The following is a 23,736-nucleotide window of genomic DNA, read 5'->3' as shown; positions in this document are numbered from 1 at the left end:
AACACGTTTATATATATGTTGAGTATTTTACAAGAACGCGTCTTTCGTTTGTTCTGGTCTAAAGTACATTTTTATTTTCTGCCCGTGGGTGCACATCCGGTTTGCCCGGAAAAAGCGACAGAGTGACGTCTTCTCTCGGCCAATCATATGTGACGCTGTTTGCTCTTCGCGGAAGTTGCGGCCAGTAGCGGAGGATTCACGATGCCCTTGCTGGCTTGATGTTGAGAAAACGTGGATTAAAATCTCCATTGTTGTTTGACGGCGTTGCTTTTTCCAATTACGCGGTGAGACCTTTTAATGGTGCTGGTACAGACACTTATGGAGGGCTTGTTTCATTAAATAAGCCGGTGTGTACCTGTGTTGTTGGCCTGCATTGGTTAACGATCAGCTAATATCATCAAACTTATTCTGTTTCTGTATCCCAGTAGTTATTTATCAAAAGAAATAAACGATTCAGAAAAATGTTCAGCTTGTAATTACATAAGGCATTTCTGGGAACTGAAAAAAAATACTTTCTGAGTCTTCATCGCAGTTCTCGCTTCATTGTTTTAAGAATGCAACCTGTCACAGAAAAATCAGGAAGTTTTTCCTCTTTTATTTCTGCACCAGAATATTTTCTGTATGTATTAAAGCTGTAACACCTGCAAACACTGGAACACTGTTGATTTTTTTGATTGGTCAATACAAGCAACACTAAGTTTTGTTCTTTCATCCCTCTGTGTTGCAGATTTGACTGTCAAAAGCAAAAATGCCTCTTCTGAAGTACTCCCCTAAAGTGTGGGAGGCCCTTAAAATGAAACAGGGCATCTATGCTCGTCTCCCGAAGCACTACCTCAAGTCACTTGAACAGAAGGAACCCACACCTGTCCACTGGAGGCCTCTAGGAGTCCAGTACCGAGCCAACCCCAACACGGGGCTGAAGGAACGGGTGCAGGATGTCCCAGTCCCAATCTACTACCCTCCAGAGTCCCAGGACGGCCTGTGGGGAGGAGAGGGCTGGATATCGGGCTACAGATATGCCAACAATGACAAAGTTAGTCTGTAGAAGAATAGGTTTTTTTTTTTTTGTCTTTTTCGTGCTGCTGTTGTGTTCTTTTGATTTCCTCTTTTGATAATTTCCTATAAGAATATTATATTATATAAAATGCTTGTATGAAAGCAGGGGGCAGCTTCTGAAGAACAGAGCATTAGAAGTTGTATTCCTGAGTTTGCTCCATTTGATTTGCATCAAGCCATTGTGTCTTTACAGAGAACCATTCACAAAAGTAAAGTGATCTTGAAAATATGAATTGGGTGAAAATGAAAAGCTTTACTGCTGCTTAGTAAAAATGGCAAAGCGCTGTATTGCTAAAGAAGAACATCACCTGCTGTATTATTGGCTGTGAAAGTTCAGCGTTTATATCTATTAATCTGAGAGAAAAATTCTACATGATCAGTATCAGGATTTATAACAGCTGATAAATGAAAGTCAGAAAAGTAAAGATGATGGGAGAAATGTCCTTCAGCTATATTATGAGTGCTGATGTTTTGTAGTTTGTCCAATAGAGGACACTCTGCAGCTTCCTTGTTGGCAACATGGGTTTGGAGCACCACAAATACAACAACCAGCAGATCCAAGCAAGGTTGGGGAAAGTGTAAACAACTGAAAAAAGTTCAAAATTCTGCCTCAAAAGGAAATCACTAAATCGCTCACAGGCCCGTGTGAGCCTACAAACCACCTCCTCCACCTGCACATATATCTCTGTTTGACAGGTGAGAGATGATGTGAAAAATAGGTGAGGCGCCTCTTCACCATAGTTCTGTAGTAGAACGCCACCTGAACCAAAAGAGGAAACATCTCCTTACAAATAATGATAATAATAATGACGATAATAATTCCTTATTTGAATCATACCGAGACAGATTTATGTGCCAGCTCCTCTTTCAGGTCACACGAGGCTTTTGTCTTGATCAGAACCACTATTTCTTCTTTAAGAGCAAGTCTGTGAGGAGTTTGTTTTTCTCCACGAGCTGTGGGATGAACTCTGACTGCTGCTGTCTTGCAGTAGTAGTTTAATAGAGTGGAGCTACAGGTCATTTGATAATGACAGACTCATTGGAGAAGCAGCTGATTATTTTCAGTGATATATTTGACTATTGCCAATGAGAATACTTGTGGTGAACCACCTCATGTGATATTATGTGATATATTTATTATTTAACCTGAGAAAATTTAAAAAGTGCTCGTTTTACTTACTCAAAAGTATTTTTTCGTGTGTGTGTTTTGAAATAGTTTAAAAGTTGTCTAAACTGTCTTTGTTTAGATGTCCACTCGTCTGAGGAAAACTTGGAAACCACAAGTGTTCAAGAGAGAACTTTACAGCGAGATCCTTGACCACATGTTCACCATCCCAGTCACAGCTCGCACTCTGGACCTCATCGATGCTGCTTACGGCTTCGACTATTATATCCTCAAAGTAAGAGAAAACTACTCCGGTTCAACACGAACTTTTTCTTATTGTGTTTTCCATGTGTCTCTAACTAATGACTGGTTGTAGACACCAAAGGAGGACCTCAACTCCAAACTGGGGATGGACCTGAAGAGGGCAATGCTGCTTCGTTTAGCACGCAAAAACACAGAGCTTTACCCTAATGACCCCATTAAACGAGAAAAAGTTTACGAGAAATACAAGGTATGTCCAATATGTCTGAGTCAACCGAGGACCCGGTGAGTAAAGTCATCAAAGGAAAAAATAAATAAATAATACTCCCATTTTTTTCTCTGTGAGCAGCAGTTTGAGATCCCAGAAGAAGTGGTAGAGTGGGCTGGTCTAAGTCTGGAGGAGGCTGTGGAGAAACAGCGGCAGCTGGAGCACAAAGTAATGAGTCATTTAAGTTTTAAGTTGGTGTGTCTAGAGTGAGTTATGTGTCGGTATGTGACATTACATTTACAGAAAAAGGTTGTGAGAAAAGGGAAACCCTGCAGGAGGAAGACTGTTTCCTATTTATCCACAGGCCTCTTTACTGATGGATTTGAACCCTTAGTTTTTCCTATTAAAACCACAGTGTTGCTTCCAGGACCATGTGAGATGAAAGCTGACAATGTTATTCTTTGTTTTATATTAAAATGAGCTGTAACATTTAAAGGTCATGAGATACATCTTTTGATAAATCTCTCTTAAGCTACATTTGAAGCATTTTTTGACATTTTTAAGTTATTCATCTATGTTGCAGTAATAAATTAAAAGAAAGGCCTACACATGAGACCAACATGTTTAGTTGTCTTTATATTCTTGTCCTTCAGGAACCTGAACCTCTGTTTAAGGTCTGTGTGGATAAGCTGGTGGAGGAGCTGCACATGAAGAAACTGTTGGAGCCACACGTCATAGAGAAGAAGTGATATCTTGAACCATTTGTGTAACTGGAAAAAATTATTAGGTTGAACTGTGAAGCTTCTCTGGATCTGGTGGAGAGTTTGAATCCCCACATCCTTGTTTCTGAATGCAACCGAGAAGAGCGCAAAGGTGAAAGTGACAGAAGAAACTAAGCCATGTTGGTTTAATACTTATTTATCCTATTTCAGTTATGGATTATTCCTCTTTGCATTTAACAGCCTTGCATAAGGAAGTTCAGGAATTAAGGGAAAAACCTCCAATGGTGTAAATATTCCCTGAGCAGCTCTGACATGAGGCACATGTATAGAAAATAAAAGATTCCTTTTCTCTTAAAACTTGATTCTGTTTGTTTGTTTTGTAAAGAATATTTAATGAGTTTATTTTTTAAATAACTTCAATTTGAAAACACAATTATCAAACCATATAATATATGTTTAAATGTACCTTTTCCTTCAGTTAACATGGTGTTAAGGTGTTACTTATCCACAGATGTCACTGTACATTGTCCACACTGAAATACATCCACCTGTGCTGATATCGACATGGCTGTGACAGTGGGTCTTGAGTAAGTCGGAATATTATCGAAAGAACAATATCCACCAGTGTCGCAGCAGAGGTGTTACAGCAGTGAAGCACATAGACTGGTAGCAAAACCCAGAGTGAAAAAATTATCTGCTAATTAATATTACCGTGCATGCAAAGATATCGAGAAATTTACCGATTTTTTTCCCCGTTTGTTAACTCATTCACTGCCAGCCATTGGCAGTGAATGAGTTAAACCCATTGACTCATTCACTGCAATTGACGGCTATAGACGTCAATGGCAGTGAATGAGTTAATATCATCACTTTACTGAGTTCTTTTGATTCCTCAGAAGCATCCGATGGAAGACAAAACACTGCTCAGTAGACCATTTAACACTTTATTTCTCTTTTACAATACTTCTAGAAGGGAGATGCGTCCTGCAAGACACGTTGCCGCGGATCTCAAAATGGTGACGAACCCCTGACAGTTTTATTACAGAAGATCTCTCATTATAGTCTAAACAACAGCATTCCAGTAACTCCACAGAAAATGGTTCCCTCTTATCTATATTTTCCCAGGCAAGCATAGTCTCATGTCTTTATTTTCAGGGCTGTGTCCACTTAATGCTACACTATATAACTTTATAGCACTTATTAATAAAAAGCAAAGCATAATTGAGGCACTGAAAATGATTTAATCCCAACTCTTCCAACTGACAAAAAAAATCAGTTTGTGTGTTGATTTCAAAATTCAAGACTGTTGTTATTATATAAGCATAACACAAATTAAGGTAATGCTCCCACAAATGGAGAAAAAAAACATGCTGTAATTTGTATTTATGTTACTAACTCCAAAAGTTGATTCTGTTCATCTGGTTGTAGCGTTTTCAGTAGGAGAAACGTTTCGTCACTCATCCAAGTGACTTCTTCAGCCTCAGCTGACTGCAGGTTTCCCCGATCTTATAAAAAGTACATTTGCATAATGACTGAAACCAGCACACTGAAGGAACAATGGGCTGGGAGGTCAGTTCCTTAATCTTAATTATGCAGATTCTCATGACTATGGATCAACAACCACTGATCAATGGCCATGAGTACCATTCACAGAGAGTTGGGGAATGGCTGCAATCACAGCATTGTAAGATGGCAAAAGATGTACCCTTAGGCCCCCTCCTCGATTCAGAGATGGTCTTTCGCTTTTTATGTAAATGGCCTCCTTGACTCCGCGTTCAAACCAGCGTTCTTCCCTGTCCAGGATGTGTACATCCTCATCATTGAGAGAGTGTCCACTGGCCTGTAGGTGTAAATAGACTGCAGAGTCCTGGCCTGACGAGGTAGCACTTCTGTGTTGTGCCATGGTAATTTTTCTTTTGCAACAACTCATGAGAATTTCAAAGCTGTTCTTTAACACTCCGACACTGGTCTCTCAATCTCCCCTTGGAGAACCACGAGCTTCCCCATGATGGTATCAAACTTCCGTTCTGTGGTGTTGTCATTCTTTTGCTCAGATAGCCGATTCTGAGAACTCACGACTGCAGTGAGCTGTTCTACGATGTAATCCAACTTTCACTCAAAGGTGTTATTTTGAGCAGGCCTCTCCTTGATGTAAACCAATATACGTACAGAGGTGTTATTCTGAGTATTCACGGCAGCTGTAAGCGTCTCCAAGGTCTTAACCATGCTGCTTTCAATGAGCCCATTTTGAGAAACTCACGCCTCTCCCATCGTTCCAATCCCAGCGGGCAGCCTTGTGGGGGTTTGAACAGCCGGTTCCGCTTTCTTAATTCTCTGATAAGTCAGGGCCAAGCCAGCTCCGATCAGCCAGAACCCTGTTACCATGGTTCCGAATAGGTAGATATCTTCAGCACTCAGGCTCACCCAAGCCCAAACTTCTCGTTGAGAAAGGGGTGTCAATTGCATTTAGGGACCAGTTGATCCAATCCATAATTCCTCTTTTAGGTTTTAGAGAACAGACTGTGAGAGAATGTTCCAGGGAAAAGTAATACAAAAAACACGAGACTAGACAGGGACATAAGAGGCTAAGCAGGGAAGCTAAGGGAGAGGAGGAGGAGGAGAGGAGAAAAGTGCGACCGCCTTTGTCAAGAGCAAGAGCAGAAAAATGTGTTTGCAGCAGCACTGACGATGAAAGGTCAGAGATAAGAAACAATACAGAATCTTGGTCTTTTCCCCCTAGACACAAAGCAATGACTAACACAACACAAGTAAGCAACAGTTTGAGCTTCAGCCTGAAGAACTTTCTCACTAAAAACAAAGCCTTTTTACATTTTTCAATCACTTGTGTATATTGTCCTCAGTGATCTTCTTTCTTTCAGTCATTCCATCATCTTCTGTCACAGTTCAACTATTGTTTTACTACTTGTTTTTTTTCATGTGCAAAACAAAAGCACATCCTCTTGATTTTAAGGTTTTCTAAATCAGCACATAACAGAAAACTGGTCCTAGTGGGACTATTAAAAAAATAAATAAATAAATAAATAAATAAAAAAACACCCAGCACGCCCCTGCGGGCGGTTTATCCTTCAAGCTCGGGTCCTCTACCAGAGGCCTGGGAGCTTGAGGGTCCTGCGCAGTATCTTAGCTGTTCCCAGGACTGCGCTCTTCTGGACAGAGATCTCCGATGTTATTCCCGGGATCTGCTGGAGCCACTCGCCTAGCTTGGGAGTCACCGCACCTAGTGCTCCGATTACCACGGGGACCACCGTTACCTTCACCCTCCACATCCTCTCGAGCTCTTCTCTGAGCCCTTGGTATTTCTCCAGCTTCTCGTGTTCCTTCTTCCTGATATTGCTGTCATTCGGAACCGCTACATCGATCACTACGGCCGTCTTCTTCTGTTTGTCTACCACCACTATGTCCGGTTGGTTAGCCACCACCATTTTGTCCGTCTGTATCTGGAAGTCCCACAGGATCTTAGCTCGGTCATTCTCCACCACCCTTGGGGGCATCTCCCATTTTGACCTCGGGACTTCCAGGTTATACTCGGCACAGATGTTCCTGTACACTATGCCGGCCACTTGGTTATGGCGTTCCATGTATGCCTTGCCTGCTAGCATCTTGCACCCTGCTGTTATGTGCTGGATTGTCTCTGGGGCATCTTTACACAGCCTGCACCTGGGGTCTTGCCTGGTGTGATAGACCCCAGCCTCTATGGATCTTGTACTCAGAGCTTGTTCTTGTGCTGCCATGATTAGTGCCTCTGTGCTGTCTTTCAGTCCAGCTTTGTCCAGCCACTGGTAGGATTTCTGGATATCAGCCACCTCCTCTATCTGCCGGTGGTACATACCGTGCAGGGGCCTGTCCTTCCATGATGGTTCCTCGTCTCCCTCCTCTTTCTTGGGTTTCTGCTGCCTGAGGTATTCACTGAGCACTCGGTCAGTTGGGGCCATCTTCCCAATGTATTCTTGGATGTTCCTTGTCTCATCCTGGACTGTGGTGCTGACACTCACCAGTCCCCGGCCCCCTTCCTTCCGCTTAGCGTACAGCCTCAGGGTGCTGGACTTGGGGTGAAACCCTCCATGCATGGTCAGGAGCTTTCTTGTCTTTATGTCAGTGGCTTCTATCTCCTCCTTTGGCCAGCCTATTACCCCAGCAGGGTACCTGATCACGGGCAGGGCGTATGTGTTGATGGCCCGGATCTTGTTCTTACCATTCAGCTGACTCCTCAGGACTTGCCTGACCCTCTGCAGGTACTTGGTGGTTGCAGCCTTTCTAGCGGCCTCTTCATGGTTCCCATTTGCCTGCGGGATCCCCAGGTACTTGTAACTGTCCTCTATGTCTGCAATGTTGCCTTCTGGTAGTTCAAAATATATATATCTTGGCTGATAATATATATATATATATATATATATATATATATATATATATATATATATATATATATATACATATATATATATATATATATATATATATACTCAGATGAATAACAAAAGATGACATATACAATGTCATTATTTATTTAAGAAAAAAACCCAAAAAAAATATAGAAGGAGAGAAACAATGATTCAATAGCTTGCAAAAGCCTCTTTAGCATCACGCTAAGGAGTTGCTCACATCATTGTAAAGAAATTCTGGCACACTCTGTTCTATTCAGTTCATTGAGATTTGCAAGGATTTATTCATGTACAGCTCTTTTAAGGACCAGTGACAGCGTTTCATTCAGGGTTGAGATTCACCTTGATTCTTTTCTTTTTCAGCATTTCTGTTGTAGACCTGCTGCTGTGCTTGAGATCCTGTTGCATGACACAATATCAGACACGCTTCAGCTGTCAGACAGATGGCCTCACATTTGACTCCTTGGTACTTTGGTATAAAGACGAGTTGACAAACAACTCAATAACTGCAAGATTCCCAGGTCATGTGGCCGCAAAACAAGCCTCGCTTTGCAGACCCTAACTGATACTTACCCCAATTTCTTTTACTAAATACCAAGAATGTCCTTCATTTTTCACACACTGCTTTGACACTATGTCCCAATGCACTTCATTTAGTGTGCTTACTTTTATAATCTCTCTTTTTTAAATCATGTGTTAGTTTAGAATGATGAATGTTTAACTGACTTTCTTTTTTTTTTTATTTAGTGACAGTCGTTTTCATTTATTTAATTAATTTGTTTACTAGTTGTTATTGTGCCAGGCATAGCTGGACTGGCCATCGGGCATACCGGGCATTTGCCCGGTGGGCCGCTGGCGATTTTTTGTTTTTATGGGCCGATGGATTTTTTATTTTTTTTATTTTTTTTTTAGGAAGGGTATATATAATGAAAGGTGTTGGATTGGCCAATTGGTCATGATCGACTCTGGGCTGGACCAATTACAGCCGAGGAGGCCGAATGCACCCGCTCCCTTGTTTAGCAATCACGTGATTTTCGCGCATTGCATGCCGGGAATTAGTGGCAAAACAATCCAAGTACCGCATCAAATGCAAGCATTTGCAGCACCGCAAAACGTTCATTCTCCGGTTCCAATACCTTCTTGTTTTTTCTTTGCCGCACAAAAAAGGAATGTACAAAACAAAAGGAAAAACAATGCCGGTCCGTACAAAGACAGACTCGACGAAAAGACAAAGAAAAGATACGAGGAAAAAATCAAAGGAGTGAAAGGGTCAGACCCTTACGAGCACACAGAGTAGACAAAAGACGTTAGCGTGCTGCCCAACTTTCACCACGCTCATATTTATAATTATATGGTTCTTGGAGTGAGTGCATACACTCATGAAGTTTAGTAACTTCAGGTCACTGCAACAAGCCCAGGTACAGTTGACGGATGGGTACAGGACCTTGAAACGCACCGTGTAGAACGAAAGACCATCGTACGAACAAAGGTAAGTTTACCAGTCTCACAAATCGTCGTCATAAATACACATTCTTTAACTGTTTATTAATATAACCTTTGAGCTCAACGGTAATTAATTAGTAGTGGAAATAATTTCTGGTAGCATTACAGAAATGTAGCAGTGACAATAATATTGTATGCTGTAATCGCACTGGACAATTAGTGATACAAAACAACTGTTTTATCCTGTGAATAAAAGTATATGTTTTTGTCAATGTACCATGGTAATAACAGAAGCGAAACGCAATATTGTGTCAGGACAATTTACTATTTATGCACAATAAATAAAGGAGCATAGCACGACAATTTCTGTTCAGCGCCAGACTTGCTTGTAGCCTATATCATCAATTATGTTATGAAAAATGACGTATTAACTACTACAAAACTCTGACCTTTGTGGGAATGCTTGGAGCAGACTAACCTGTGAGCTGGAGTGTTCTGAGACGTTATATTTGGTATATCCAGACCATCCGTCGGCTCTTACTTCGGAAACATGGCTTAAAAAATTTCTCTTCAACAACGTAATCCGATAAAAAAAAAAAAAAACGATCTCTTTACCGGCTTATCGTGGCTGTCATGCGACCGGCTATTGCAGTTAATAATACAACAGCTTCTTGCCATTTTTTGTGTTTCTTTTTATCGCTGTGTAACTGAGTTCAATTGAAAGCCTGCGTGCGCTAGTACCTCTTGCCACAAGTTCCCAGAATCTCTCACCTTTCGCATCATGTGAGCTGCGGCCTGCCATCCTCGTGTGCCAATGTGCTTGTTGAAGGAGATGTTGAGATGTGTGGCCGACTCATAGTACTCTATCATGTCAAAGAGAGCTGAGGCACCCTGAGGGGGAGGAAGAGGGAGAGAATAGGAGAAACATTAACCAACAGATTAAAATCTAACAACTTAAAGAACTCTCACAGTTGGTCCATAGTGTTACAACGCTGGAAGAGATGTTGTAATGCAGCTTGGAGCAGTTGTAGTTGCCAGGGTAACAATCCCTCAAGGCAGGTGAGAAGTGCTGAGGTGTTTCCAAAGGGCCTCAGGTGTATGTAGAGATACTACAGCTCGAAGGACAAGTTCATATGCTTGTGCAACTGTTTACTGTTGTAAAGCAAAATATTACGATTCAGTAGTATTCAGAATACCTGAGAACTGACTCTTTTTTTCAGATTAGGGCTCCAACGTGTAGTAAAAGAACCACTAAGTCTGAGTCCCATTAAAATGCACTAAAATGATACACTGCGAAACGAGAGCCACTGGACCACTGATTTTGCACTTAAAACCATCTGACAGCTTGCAGAGTTCACAATGATTGGATCTGTCAGACAAGGTTCAGTCCACAAATTCTGACAACTTGCAATTCACCTATGCATGGTACAATCAATGTTCCCTCTAATGTTTCATGTGTCTGAGCGAACACGCAAACTCCCTGAGCGGACCCTTGGACCACTGTGAGCAACAGTAGACGTGTGCACTGTGGTCACGCCAGCACTGAATCCATCCAAGTTACATGGTTAATTAAAATAATCAAATTACAGCATTTACATTTATCTTGTTCATGACCTGTGTAGTATGTTAACACTACTGGAAGTAAAAATAACTTTACACAACAATATATATATGTATATATATATATATATATATATATATATATATATATATATATATATATATATATATATATATTTGTGTACTGTATGTATATATATAATTTATTTGTTTAATAATTTATTTATTTATCTATTTATTTTTTAGTGGCTGAAACAGGCTTCCATATTCCATGTTGCTTCTCTATCGTTTGCTAATTCCTTAAGATATTAAAACCACAAATGAGAGTCATGTGGCTTGCTTAAAATTTCTTTACTCAGTGTTTCAGTGTTTATACAGTCTCTGTCAGTGTTGTGTTTCTGAGGTAACAAGCAATAGCATTCATATCAAGGTGTTCAAGGGTCCCTTTGCTTTGGTTACTCAATAACAACATGTGCTGGCTTGCTGTGGAAAGGAGGCCTACAGTCGACTCAGTGAAATATGCTGTGACTCACATGTTAAAGTTAAACCTGTTATCAGCAAGACCAAGGGTTGTGGCATAAGTAGGTGGAGCTGGACATTTAAAAAAGCTGATAGGAAAAAGGAACCGTTTTGATGAAAATGAATACACTTTATACATGTATAGAAGTATACATAATAAACAATATTCAATAAACAGATAAAAGGCATTTCCTGTAAAACAACCATTACACATTACAAGAAATGGCTGTTATTCTTGAAATCTACTAACAAATGCATTACAGCAGGCAAAATCAAGCAGGGACATAAAGTTACCCAGCTAACAGAATTATCAAGTTTTATACTCGGACAATATGAAAAACTGTTTGACAGATGTATTTCTTTTTGTATCAATAAGTCTCAGATGTGCAAAGTCACTTTAAATTAAGATAAAAAGGAATTTTAAAGAGCACAGAATCAAAAATGAGTGCTCTAAAGTCTCTAACTTAATAATCCCAATGAATTGCATTCTTTGAAATTTAAGAGCGAGTGTCTTTATTACTTTTCCCACGGAGTTCAGTTCTGCTGCAACAAAAATGGCATATTACCAATCAAAACATCTCAGTCATGTTCTGAAGGTCACCATTTATAATCTTATATAAGTACTAAACATCAGGGTTTTCAAATTTCATACAACTATTGTTCTGCCTTGAATTTAGTGCCCCCTACTGGGCCTTGTAAATTGTTGTTAATATGACATGCACTTTGACCCAGAACAGGAAGTCAGTCATGTTAGTTGTGATAAGCAGATTCACATGTGCTGAAGTGTTCCTGTAGTTATCCGCTGCAATCCTCTTTCTTGTTTATGCCTTCGAGAGCAAGTAAGCACTTGTTGACTTAAGAGTATAGACCCACATTTTAGTAACATTTTGTCAGACCTCCTGCTGACCAAAGGGTCGTAAACGCAGGAAGCTTACATCAAAAGAAGCAGATCTTCCAGATAGGATGTATCTGCAATAAAACATTACAGCCCCCCACCAGAACCTCGAGAATCTGGGGGGAAGGACAGTGGAATTTCTTTCATCAGAGTTAAAACACTGTACAAATGGTAAACATAAAAATGACAAACATTTAACAATTTAACTCTAACATTCCCTCCTGTTATGTTATTTTTATGCTCCAAATTATTTCTATGTAGTATATTCTCAGCCATGCACCTCTTGCTTAACATTTTCAGCGCAGGCGTCATTTATACACAGGCTTCTGTCATGTCAGTAATTTCAGTCAATTCATATTGTTATAAAAGTACATAATTAACAAATTTATTATTATTAACCTTTATTTTACCAGGAAAAGTCCCATTGAGATTAAAAACCTCTTTTTCAAGGGAGTCCTGGCCAAGAGGCGACAACATGTTAAAATTACAAAGTTACATACATTTTATAAGTAACAATTACATTTTATAAACATTTTTCTCTGGCTCTCTCAATTTGGACTTAAAAGCATTTAATGAAATAAGATCTGCTATCTTCCAGTCTTTTTGCATCATGTTCCATGTAAAAGGGGCAGCATAAGTAAAAGCCCTCTTTCCCAGTTCAGTTCTGGCAAATGGAACATTGAGCAGAAGAAGATCGCTTGAACGCAGGCTATAAGAAACAGTACTCCTCCATGTGAGCAGATCGCAAATATAGGTGGGCATTTGTCCAAGCAGGGCCTTGTAAATAAAGATGCACCAGTGATCAGACCTCCTGGAGGACAACGAAGGCCATCCCACTCGAGCATACAGATCACAACAATGGGTCAAAGCCCTACAGTTTGTAATAAACCATAAAGAGGCATGATATACTGAGTCAATCTTATGAAGACACTGGGCGGAAGCATTCATGTACAGCAGATCACCATAATCTAAAACAGATAAAAATGTGGCATTTACAAGACGCTTTTTTGTCTCAAAAGAAAAGAAAAATTTGTTTCGAAAGAAAAATCCTAATTTTAGTTTGAGTTTTGTCACAAGATTGTCTATGTGAGATTTAAAGGTCAGAGAATCATCAATTAAAAAGCCAAGATATTTATACGTATGCACCACTTCTATGAGGTTTCCCTCAAGAGTGGACACCAAAGGGACAGTTTGAGGAAATCTCTTCATGTTTGAAAACAACATTAGCTTTGTCTTTTCAGCATTAAGAACCAATTTCAGCTCCAGAAGTGTGTGCTGAACCACATCAAAAGCTTTCTGCAAAGATTCTATTGCCTTTTCAAGGTTTGAGCCAAAGGAATAAATAACTGTGTCATCAGCATAAAAATGCATACTAGCATTTGACACATTTTGTCCCAAATCATTTATATACATGATGAACAACAGAGGTCCTAAAATTGAACCCTGTGGCACCCCAGTGTGAATATTCAAAAGTTCTGAGCACAGCTTTTCACATTTAATGCATTGAGTCCTGTCACTCAAATAGTTAGTGAACCAGGAGATAGCATGTCTAGACAGTCCCAAAGAAAGAAGCCTATGCTTCATAATGGCGTGATCCACAGTGTTGAAAGCTTTTGACAAGTATGTCATTTATCACTTTTGTGGCAGCCGTAACAGCACTATGCTGTTTTCTAAACCCAGATTGCATTTTTGAGAGAACTTCATTAGAGTACAAGAACTCTTTTAATTGCTCACTGACGAGAGACTCAAGGACTTTTGCCAAGACACACAAGTTTGATATTGGCCTGTAATTAGTCAGAATGGCCGGGTCGCCTCCTTTTAATATTGGCGTAACAAAAGCAGACTTCCAAACAAGTATTTCTTTATTTTGGATTGAAAGATTAAAAAGGATCGTAAGAGGTTGTGCAATGTAATGCTGCTATTTTCAGAAAATAGGGCTCTATTAAGTCTGGCCCTGGGGGTTTCCTATGATCTAAGGCTTTAACCAGGTCTTCCCATTAACACCTGACCTGTCCAGAGGTTCAGTCAATGAGCTCGTCAATATATATCACAATGTCACCAGGAGACCGAGGCCCTGTACAGGCTCTGGGTAAATGCATTGAGGAAATTAATGACTGGTTGTGCCACAATTTTCTCCAGCTAAACAAAAACAAAACTGAAGTAATAGTCTTTGGTGCCAAAGAAAAACGATTACAGGTCACCAGAGAACTTCCATCTATACACCTAAAAACCACAAACCAGGCGAGAAATTTGGGTGTAGTGATGGATGCAGACCTAAACTTAGAAAAACACATTAAGACAATAACAAAATCACACTGTTAAAAAAAACATCCTAAAACAACGGTAATATTCCGGCAGCTGGGGCGCCAAAATACGACTGTAAAATAACAGAAAATAACTCCCCATAAAAATATGGTTATTTCCAGTAATGAAAATACAATTAGTTGGGCTAATTTGACATGGGATCTCGCCTTTTTCAAGTGCCGCTAAACATTAAATTAGGAACATGTTAATGTGATTAAACAATGAAATCATCTATAAATAGGAAAAAAAAACATCTTACAAAAACGGTAATATTCCGGCAGCTGGGGCGCCAAAATACGACCGTAAAATAACAGAAAATAACTGTCCCATAAAAATACGGTTATTTTCAGTAATGAAAATAGAGTTTGTTGCGCTAATTTGACATGGGATTCTGCCTTTTCCAAGTGCTTTTTGACATTAAATTAGGAACATTTTTACGTGATCAAACAATGAAATTACCTATAAACAAGGTCACTGAATGTGGAAATATGAATCATAATACGTAAATGTACAGAAATATACAGTTAACAGTTGGTTTAAATAATAATTGATTGCATGCCCTGGGACAGACTGACAGAGGCAAGGCTTCCATATCGCACCATCGGCCATCACTAGTAGGCGGTAGGTGAAGAGTCTTGACCACGGACACAACGACGGAGAGTGTCCGAGCCGGGGCGCGAACCGGCAATCTTCTGATCACAAGGCAAACTGCCAACTCTTGAGCCACGATTGCCCTAAATAGCAATGATAATAATACTTATGTGATGTAACACAAGCTTAAATGGGATCATGTTATATACTTTTCCATAGCATTACATTTGAATTCAACAGTTCAATCTTTCAAATAACGGACAGATATTTGTGAAATCATGATATATTTGTGAATGTATTTTAACAATCTAAATATGCATATGTACAGACAGATACATTTAATAATCATGAAAATTATGTTGTATTACATTACAGTGATTTAACGTTAATTTACATTCAAAATGTGAAGTCAAAGTCTATTTACGTAACTTTAATGATATTCTAGAAGAACAGAACATTACTGTAAAATGCACAGTAAAATACCTTCATATTAGGGTTTTTCCTACTGTCGCAGCCATACCCGCAAGCTTGTTGTTGTTAGTTCACATTCATTGGCCGATGCTTAGCATCATGTTATTTATATTAATTGCAATTCCTACCTCTTCATTTCTTTTTCAGCGTGTCCGTGCAATGTCTTACATTGTGGCATGCAGAGAAAGCTTAACAAAGAAGCTCACAGAGAGAGATTGAGCTTGTTATTTAACCCCAAGCTGGTAGGGGGAGCACTTTATTAAAACACTTGCGGGTGCTACAATGTGCCTCAAGGTTCAACAACAGCACAATAGAAGTCACTCATGGTACAGCACTCTCTCTACAAAACAACAACTGTCAGTGACTCTGCACCACGGCGTAAACACAACATTCAAGATAACAGTTAAAAGTAACGTAACCATAAACAATAGAACAAGAACATCTAAACAGCAGCACATGTCCCAAGGCATGATGGGAGACATTTCTGGATGTATTTTTACAATCTAAATATGCATATGTACAAAAAATATATTTAAAAAACAAGTAAATTGTGTTTTATTACATTTACAGTGATGTTATGTTATTTTACATTTGACGTGTCAGATCACAGTGTTACTTATGTAAATGTAATGATATTCTAGAAAAAGAGTACACAACTGTAAAATACACAGTAAAATAATTTGACATGACTATTTTTTGGAACAGTGCAGCTTACTATCACATCAAGAATATTTCAAGAATAAAAGATCTGATGTCTCAACAGGACCTGGAAAAACTAGTCCATGCATTCATCTTTAGTAGGCTTGATTACTGTAACAGCATCTTTACAGGTCTACCTAAAAAGTCAGTCAGACAACTACAGCTCATTCAGAACTCTGCTGCTCGAGTCCTCACTAAGACCAAAAAAGTGGACCACATCAGTCCAGCTCTGAGGTCTTTACACTGGCTGCCTGTCCGTCAGAGGATAGACTTTAAAGTTCTGATGCTGGTCTATAAAGCTCTGAATGGTTTAGGACCAAAATACATCAATGACCTCCTGACCCGGTATGAACCTTCCAGATCCCTCAGGTCATCTGGATCCGGTCTTTTATCAGTTCCCAGAGTCAGAACCAGACACGGAGAAGCTGCATTCAGCTTTTATGGTCCATATATCTGGAACAAACTCCCAGAAAGCCTCAGATCAGCTGAAACAGTCAGTTTATTTAAATCCAGGTTGAAGACTCACCTGTTCTCAGCTGCATTTGAATAAAGCACCAAATCCACTTTTAAGCTTAAATTTCAAAACTTATATTTTAACTACTGATTTTATCTACTGTTCTGATTTTATCTACTGTTTTTTTGTTTTTTGTTTTTTTTTAATCAATTTTAAATCATGCTTTTTATTTGTTTTTGTTTTTTAATGTCTCTGTAAAGCACTTTGAATCATCTTGTTGTTGAATTGTGCTATATAAATAAACTTGCCTTGCCTTGTTAATGTTAATTCTGCTATAGGCTCCTTGTATGTTCAAAACGATTACTTGATTCATCAAATGACTCTTCTTTTGCAGAAAATGGATCAGTTGAGCATCACCTACACTAAGAGACAGTATTAAAGACATTATCAGAGGATAAAATATATGTAATTAATACAAAAAAAACAGCATAACACAGCAGTGGTGCTGCAAATAAAATGAGAAAGTCGGTCCATTTCTCCAAAATGATCACTAATCATCTAGAAAAACTTTTTTTTCAGATTATAGGGTCCGGCATTAATAAGACTAATGTATTTTGTAAGCTAAAAAGTATATCTTTATAAGAATACAAAGCAATTAGACACGGTGGTGTCTTGAGCTCTGTTGGACAATGTTACATTCAGGGGCTGGACAAGTTCAGTGGGCTGACACACTTGTGGACTGAGAGATCAATATAATTTCTTGGTCGAAATGGTTATGGTTATTGCGCACCTACTCTACAAGCACTAATACCAACGTAATAGTTCATGTACGTGTTTTGACTACTCACAGTAAGTCGGGTCTTGACTGGAACAATTTTTGTCCCATGAATTCTGTGGCTCCATCCAGTAGTGGAAATAGAAATTTAAAAAAATGTAACCATAGAAAAAACAAACAAACAAACAAAAAGCAGAAGTATGGCAATATCCAGTCAGTTCACTGAGCAGCTTAAATAATAGGAAAGGAACTGGTCTGACAACTTCCTACAAATTTCACACAAGCTGAACCCAAGACCCAAAGAACTGACAACAGACACATTTCCACAATCACTGCAATGATTGAAATGAAAAACAAACAAACAAAAGCATTCTCATCCCTATGGTAACAGGACTTACCATAAATAGGACATTAAAAAAACAAAAACAAGGAACAAAACCATAACTGATTAAAAAAGAAAGTATTTCAAGTACAGATAGGGGCTGCAGTGACTCAACACTTCGCTGTTTTAACACATGTTTTTTTGGGTTTTTTTTTTTTACGTAATTTCTCCTGAATGTTGTAATTTTGGTCTTCTTGGTGGCTGGCTGATGGGACAATAGCACTGTATAACACCACTGTGAGGCTCTGCCTCACATTCTACTTTTAAATACTGTAGGAACCACAAGTAAGCTCACAGTCTAAGAGTAAAGTGCTCTAATGGGATGATAAGATACTATAAGGTCAGCAAGATAAGATAGGGCCTTATTATTTAAATCTGATGAGAAAATGTGATGAGAAGGATTTTAAATTTGATTCTGGATTTAATAGGAAGCTAATGAAGAGAACAAAATAAAAGAGAGTTATGCTCATTCTAGTCCCTGTCAGTACTCTTGCTGCAGCATTTTGGATAAACTGAAGGCTGTTGAACAGTAACTCAAAGAGAAGAAAATCAAGTGGAGGCCTGGGGCATCTCCTGCACTGCGAAACCCAGACAGTCTAACCGAAGATCCCAATTCCATTCCTGAATGAACTTGTGTTATTCAGCCCCTCCACCAGCCTGTCAACTTGATGGTGGTAGATGCTGGTCCGAATAGATTTTGTTTCCATTTACGCAACATCTCTAAAATTAGAAATATCCTGTCTCAGAGTGACGCTGAAAAACTAGTTCATGCATTTATTACTTCCAGGCTGGACAACTGCAATTCATTATTATCAGGATGTCCTAACAACCCCCTGAAAATCCTTCAGTTAATCCAAAATGCTGCAGCAAGACTGACAGGGACTAGAAAGAGAGAGCATATTTCTCCTGTTTTGGCTTCCCTTCACTGGCTTCCTGTTAAATCCAGAATTGAATTCAAAATCCTGCTCCTCACATACAAGGTCTTAAATAATCAGGCCCCATCTTATCTTAATGACCTTGTAGTACCATATCACCCTATTAGGGCACTTTGCTCTCGCTCTGCAGGCTTACTTGTTGTTCCTAGAGTATTTAAAAGTAGAATGGGAGGGAGAGCCTTCAGTTTTCAGGCCCCTCTTCTGTGGAACCAGCTTCCAGTTTGGATTCGGGAAACAGACACTATCTCTACTTTTAAGATTAGGCTTAAAACTTTCCTTTTTGCTAAAGCATATAGTTAGGACTGGACCAGGTGACCCCGAATCCTCTCTTAGTTATGCTACAGTAGACGTAGGTTGCTGGGGATTCCGATGATGCATTGATATTTTCCATTCCAGTCAACTTTCTGACTCACTATGTGTTAATAGACCTCTCTGCATTGAATCATATCTGTTATCAGGGGCGATTCTAGGATCAGAGCTTTGGGGGTGCTGACCACCGAGAAAGCTGACCAGCCAGGCAAGAAACTTTACTCGTCAAGATGAGACTTCTTCCCTGTCTCTGTCACTCCCTGCATTCCTAAATGCCTCCAGTTGTCCCGAGTTCCCTCTGACTGTCTCCTTGGTACATTTAAGGTTCAAGGTTCAAGGTTCTTTATTTGTCACATGCATAGTTATACAAGTGTAACACACAGTGAAATGTAGCCTGACACGCTCCTCGACATGTGCAAAAATGGGGGGGTGTAGAGGAAGAATCAGAATCAGAATACTTTATTCATCCCGAGGGAAATTAGGGGTTACAGCAGGCAGCACGCTAATGGCGCATGCGCACTCACAAAGGAACCTTCTGACCAACTTTACACAAACATCACATTGGGCAGACATGTCAGAAGGTAGGCTGATAGGAAAAAAACAACGAAAATACACTACATGAGATAAGAGGAGGAGAAAAAAAAACTCCACTCAGACTGAGCTCCTAGTGGGAGAACAGTTTGATAAAAGAAAAAACACCTCAGCACAAAAGCACATGACTATCAATACACCATAGAAACACGAGACAAGCAACAGGGGCGGGTAAAGGGTAAGAGAGAGCCGGCGTAGACAGCGCATCCGGTCCTGCAGCATCTGTGCTGGTCCAGTTGACTGCTATCATCCCCGGTAGGGCACAAGCATCGAAGGCGTTGGAAAGGGAGGGGGATGAGTGAGTGCTTATCAGTGTAAGTGTGTGTGTGTGCGTGTCCATAGTTTAGCTGAGACAGTGTCCTTCGGCCTATCAGGCTAAGTAAACAGTCCTCCAGCCAATCCAGGTGTCCTTCATGGGGCGGGAAGAATAGTCATCACACAGTCGTTATCAGGGAGTTGTTTTGGTGGGCTCCAGCCTTGGGCCTGCAGCTGGGGCCGTGGTGTCCAAATGTTGAATATTGTTGATTTCTCCTTTGTGAGCAGCTCGAATTCTAGCACTCCGAGGCTGGTCTCTCGATCTCCCGTTGAAGAGCTGCGAGCCTCCCCATGATGGTATCAAACTTCTGTTCCGTGGTGTTGTCAGTCTTTTGATTCTGAGACCTCACAACTGCAGTGATCCGTTCCGCGATGTTTTCCAACTGTCGCTCAAGGGTCTCATTTTGAGCAGGCCTCTCTCTGATGTTTCCCCTCATACGCTCAATGGTGTTGTTTTGAGCCTTCACAGCAGCTGTAAGCGTCTCCAAGGTGTTGACCATATTACGTTCGTTGTGAGAGGTCGCACCTCGTCCCGTCGCTTCGAATCCAGCGGGCAGCCTTGTGGGGGTTTGAACAGCCGGTTCCACTTTCTATATATAAGAACATTATATATATATATATAGATACATATAGTATATACACTGGGTGAATGTGCAGTAGTAGCAGCAAGCAGGTGAATTCTGTACATTAATATGAATAGACATCTGACTATTTTACAGGATAGACAATATAAACATATTTAAAATTAAAGGAATTGAAATGTACATTGTGCCTTGGTTTAGAGTGTCTGGAAGAGTCCTGACTCAGTCAATTATAGATGATGTGAGAGGGCGGGTGTGTGTGTTTAGGGCACGGATGGCTTGGGGATAGAAGCTCCTCTTGAGTCTCTCTGTCCTTGCCCGGAAGATGCGGAACCTTCTACCAGATTGCAGAAGTTGGAACAGTTTGTTGCCAGGATGGGACGGGTCCTTCAGTATCTGCGCTGCTCTAGTCCGGCATCTCCTGGTGTAGGTGTCCTGAAGCGGGGGGAGAGCAATCCTGCAGCAGCGTTCTGCTGTACGGATCACTCTCTGGAGAGCTTTTTGGTCCTTCACACAGCTGTTCCCAAACCACGATGTCATGTTCTGTGTGAGGATGCTCTCCACAGCGCCTGTATAGAAAATCCTGAGGATCTTTGGAGAGACCCTGAACTTCCTCAGTTGTCGTAGGTGATACAGGCGCTGCCTAGCCTTTTTGGTCTGGACCTGAATGTGGGCAGCCCATGTCAGGTCTGAGGAGATGTGGACACCAAGATACTTGAAGGACTGCACCCTCTCCACTGGAGCTCCATTGATGATAATGGGCTTGTAGTCTCTGTGCTGACCCCTTCTGAAGTCCACCACCAGCTCCTTGGTCTTGCTGACGTTCAGCTGGAGGTGGTTGTCCTGGCACCACGATGCCAGATTCTTCACTTCATCCATGTAGGCCGCCTCATCGTTGTTGGAGATGGCACCCAACACCACTGTGTCGTCAGCAAACTTCACAATGGTGTTGGAGCCATGGGTGGCCACACAGTCTGAAGTGTAGAGGGAGTAGAGCAGTGGCGAGAGGACACATCCCTGAGGTGCTCCTGTGTTGATGGTGATGCTGTTGGAGAAGCACCTGCCCACCCTCACCACCTGAGTTCTGCCAGTGAGGAAGTCCAACACCCATGCACACAGACGGCTGTTAAGTCCCAGATCCCTCAGCTTTGTGAACAGTCTGCAGGGCACTATTGTGTTAAACGCTGAACTGTAATCAACAAACAGCATTCGCACATAGTTACCCTGTTTCTTGTCCACGTGGCTGAGAGTGGTGTGTAGGACGTGGGCGATGGCATCCTCTGTGGATCTGTTGGATCTGTAGGCGAACTGCAGCGGATCTGTGGTGTCTGGGATGGAGGAGGAGATGATGTTCTTCAGCAGCCTCTCAAACACCTTCATTACTACCGAGGTCAGTGCAACTGGCCGGTAATCGTTCAGGGATGAGGGTTTGCTGTTCTTGGGCACAGGGATGATGGTGGATCTTTTGAAGCATGTGGGGACCACAGACTTCGCCAGGGACTCGTTGAAGATGTAAGTGAACACACCTGCTAGCTGGTCAGCACAGCAGCGCAGCAGACGTGTGGCCCCGCCGCTTTCCTTGTGTTCACTCTCCTCAGTGCCGCTCGGACGTCATGCTCCGCGATGCTGGTCACCGGTCTCTCGCTGATGACGTCACTGTCCTCGGTAGTCAGGCGGTAGATAGCATTAGCCACCTGGCTAACCTCGAAACAGGCGTAGAACCGATTCAGCTCGTTGGTGAATGCAGAGTCGGCGTTGATCGGCGCAGTGTCCCTGGCTTTGTAGTCCGTAATGGTGCGTAGTCCGTGCCACATACTCCGTGTGTCGCCCTGGTGGAAGCGGGACTCCACACGTTCCCGGTACCGGCGTTTGGCATCTCTCACCGCGCGCCGCACGCCGTATGAGGCCGCTTTGTAGGCGCTCATATCGCCAGTGGCGAGACCCGCGTTGTAGGAGGCGGTCCTGGCGTTTACTGCAGTGCGGATCGATCTGTCCATCCACGGTTTCTGGTTTGGGAATGTGGTGACTCTCGCAGTGGGGATAATCTCCTCCGCTAGCATATTGACGAAGCATACTGCTACTTCCGTAAACTCGTTGATGTCGACTGCGCATGCTCTGGACATGTCCCAGTCTACGTCGTTGAGTGCGTCCTGTAGCGTAGCTTCTGATTGGGCAGTCCACCGTTTTACTTCCCTCTTGGTCACGTCTTCCCTCCGTATGCTTTGTTTATACTGGGGAATGAGGAAGATGGCGTTGTGGTCAGACTTCCCAAAAGCCGGGTGTGAGACAGCTTTGTAGCCCTGCTTGTATGGCGTGTAGCAGTGATCCAAAATCCGATCCCCTCTCGTTGGACACGAGACATGCTGGTAAAAGTTTGGCATGATTTTAAACCCCTGTTCCTCCCTGTCCTCGTCGTCTGTTGTCTTCATCTCCGTTATCAGTCATCATAATTTTACCATCTCTGTGCAAGTCTGCAAATTTCTTTATTAAATCATAAGATTCTTAAATTCATCAAGTCTCTCTGTGCCTGGGTTCTCATCACAAAACATGACATCACTGTTTTGTACATTTTAACACAATTTAATCCCCACATTTGTGAAAGAAAAGTAAAACACTTTTTTGAAAAGTCTGTAACAAAACCATCAAATCTGATAAAGGTTATTTAAATGCTGCAAAAGAAGAATGGATTGGAATAAAAAAAATACATATCCTAACCTTGATTACTGGCGGAGAATAATGAATGATGCTCATAGTGAGTAAAAAGTAAACTGAGTGCATTTTTTGGCCAGAGTATAATATAATACAGATACATAAAAAGTACACTCCAAAAACAGAAGAGTCCTTGAAAGGTACAAATGTACAATATATATATATAAAAACACCCAGCACGCCCCTGCGGGCGGTTTATCCTTCAAGCTCGGGTCCTCTACCAGAGGCCTGGGAGCTTGAGGGTCCTGCGCAGTATCTTAGCTGTTCCCAGGACTGCGCTCTTCTGGACAGAGATCTCCGATGTTATTCCCGGGATCTGCTGGAGCCACTCGCCTAGCTTGGGAGTCACCGCACCTAGTGCTCCGATTACCACGGGGACCACCGTTACCTTCACCCTCCACATCCTCTCGAGCTCTTCTCTGAGCCCTTGGTATTTCTCCAGCTTCTCGTG

At 41.2% G+C, this 23,736-nt stretch overlaps 2 protein-coding genes across 2 annotated transcripts; one reads left to right on the top strand and one right to left on the bottom strand.

The window, feature by feature from the left end:
• Positions 1-140: 140 nt before the first annotated feature.
• On the top strand, positions 141-3,709 carry mrpl28 (mitochondrial ribosomal protein L28). The gene is made up of 6 exons (XM_085380767.1): positions 141-284; positions 728-1,033; positions 2,304-2,456; positions 2,538-2,672; positions 2,772-2,858; positions 3,284-3,709. Exons 2-6 carry the CDS (start codon positions 749-751, stop codon positions 3,377-3,379), a joined length of 756 nt encoding a protein of 251 aa, XP_085236893.1. The 5' UTR covers positions 141-284; positions 728-748; the 3' UTR covers positions 3,380-3,709.
• LOC146654116 (uncharacterized) lies at positions 3,414-23,736 on the bottom strand. Its single transcript, XM_085429286.1, has 3 exons — positions 23,438-23,736; positions 6,625-7,706; positions 3,414-3,476 (listed from the first exon to the last, which is right to left on the bottom strand). Exons 2-3 carry the CDS (start codon positions 7,438-7,440, stop codon positions 3,414-3,416), a joined length of 879 nt encoding a protein of 292 aa, XP_085285412.1. The 5' UTR covers positions 7,441-7,706; positions 23,438-23,736.

This window comes from Rhamphochromis longiceps, linkage group LG14, assembly GCF_057381845.1.
Source record: "Rhamphochromis longiceps isolate RC_006_pf linkage group LG14, R_longiceps_female_GT1.1, whole genome shotgun sequence".
In the NCBI taxonomy this organism is placed as follows: domain Eukaryota; kingdom Metazoa; phylum Chordata; class Actinopteri; order Cichliformes; family Cichlidae; genus Rhamphochromis; species Rhamphochromis longiceps.
Note: the sequence above shows the minus strand (reverse complement) of the source record. Positions and strands in the feature narration are given on the sequence as shown.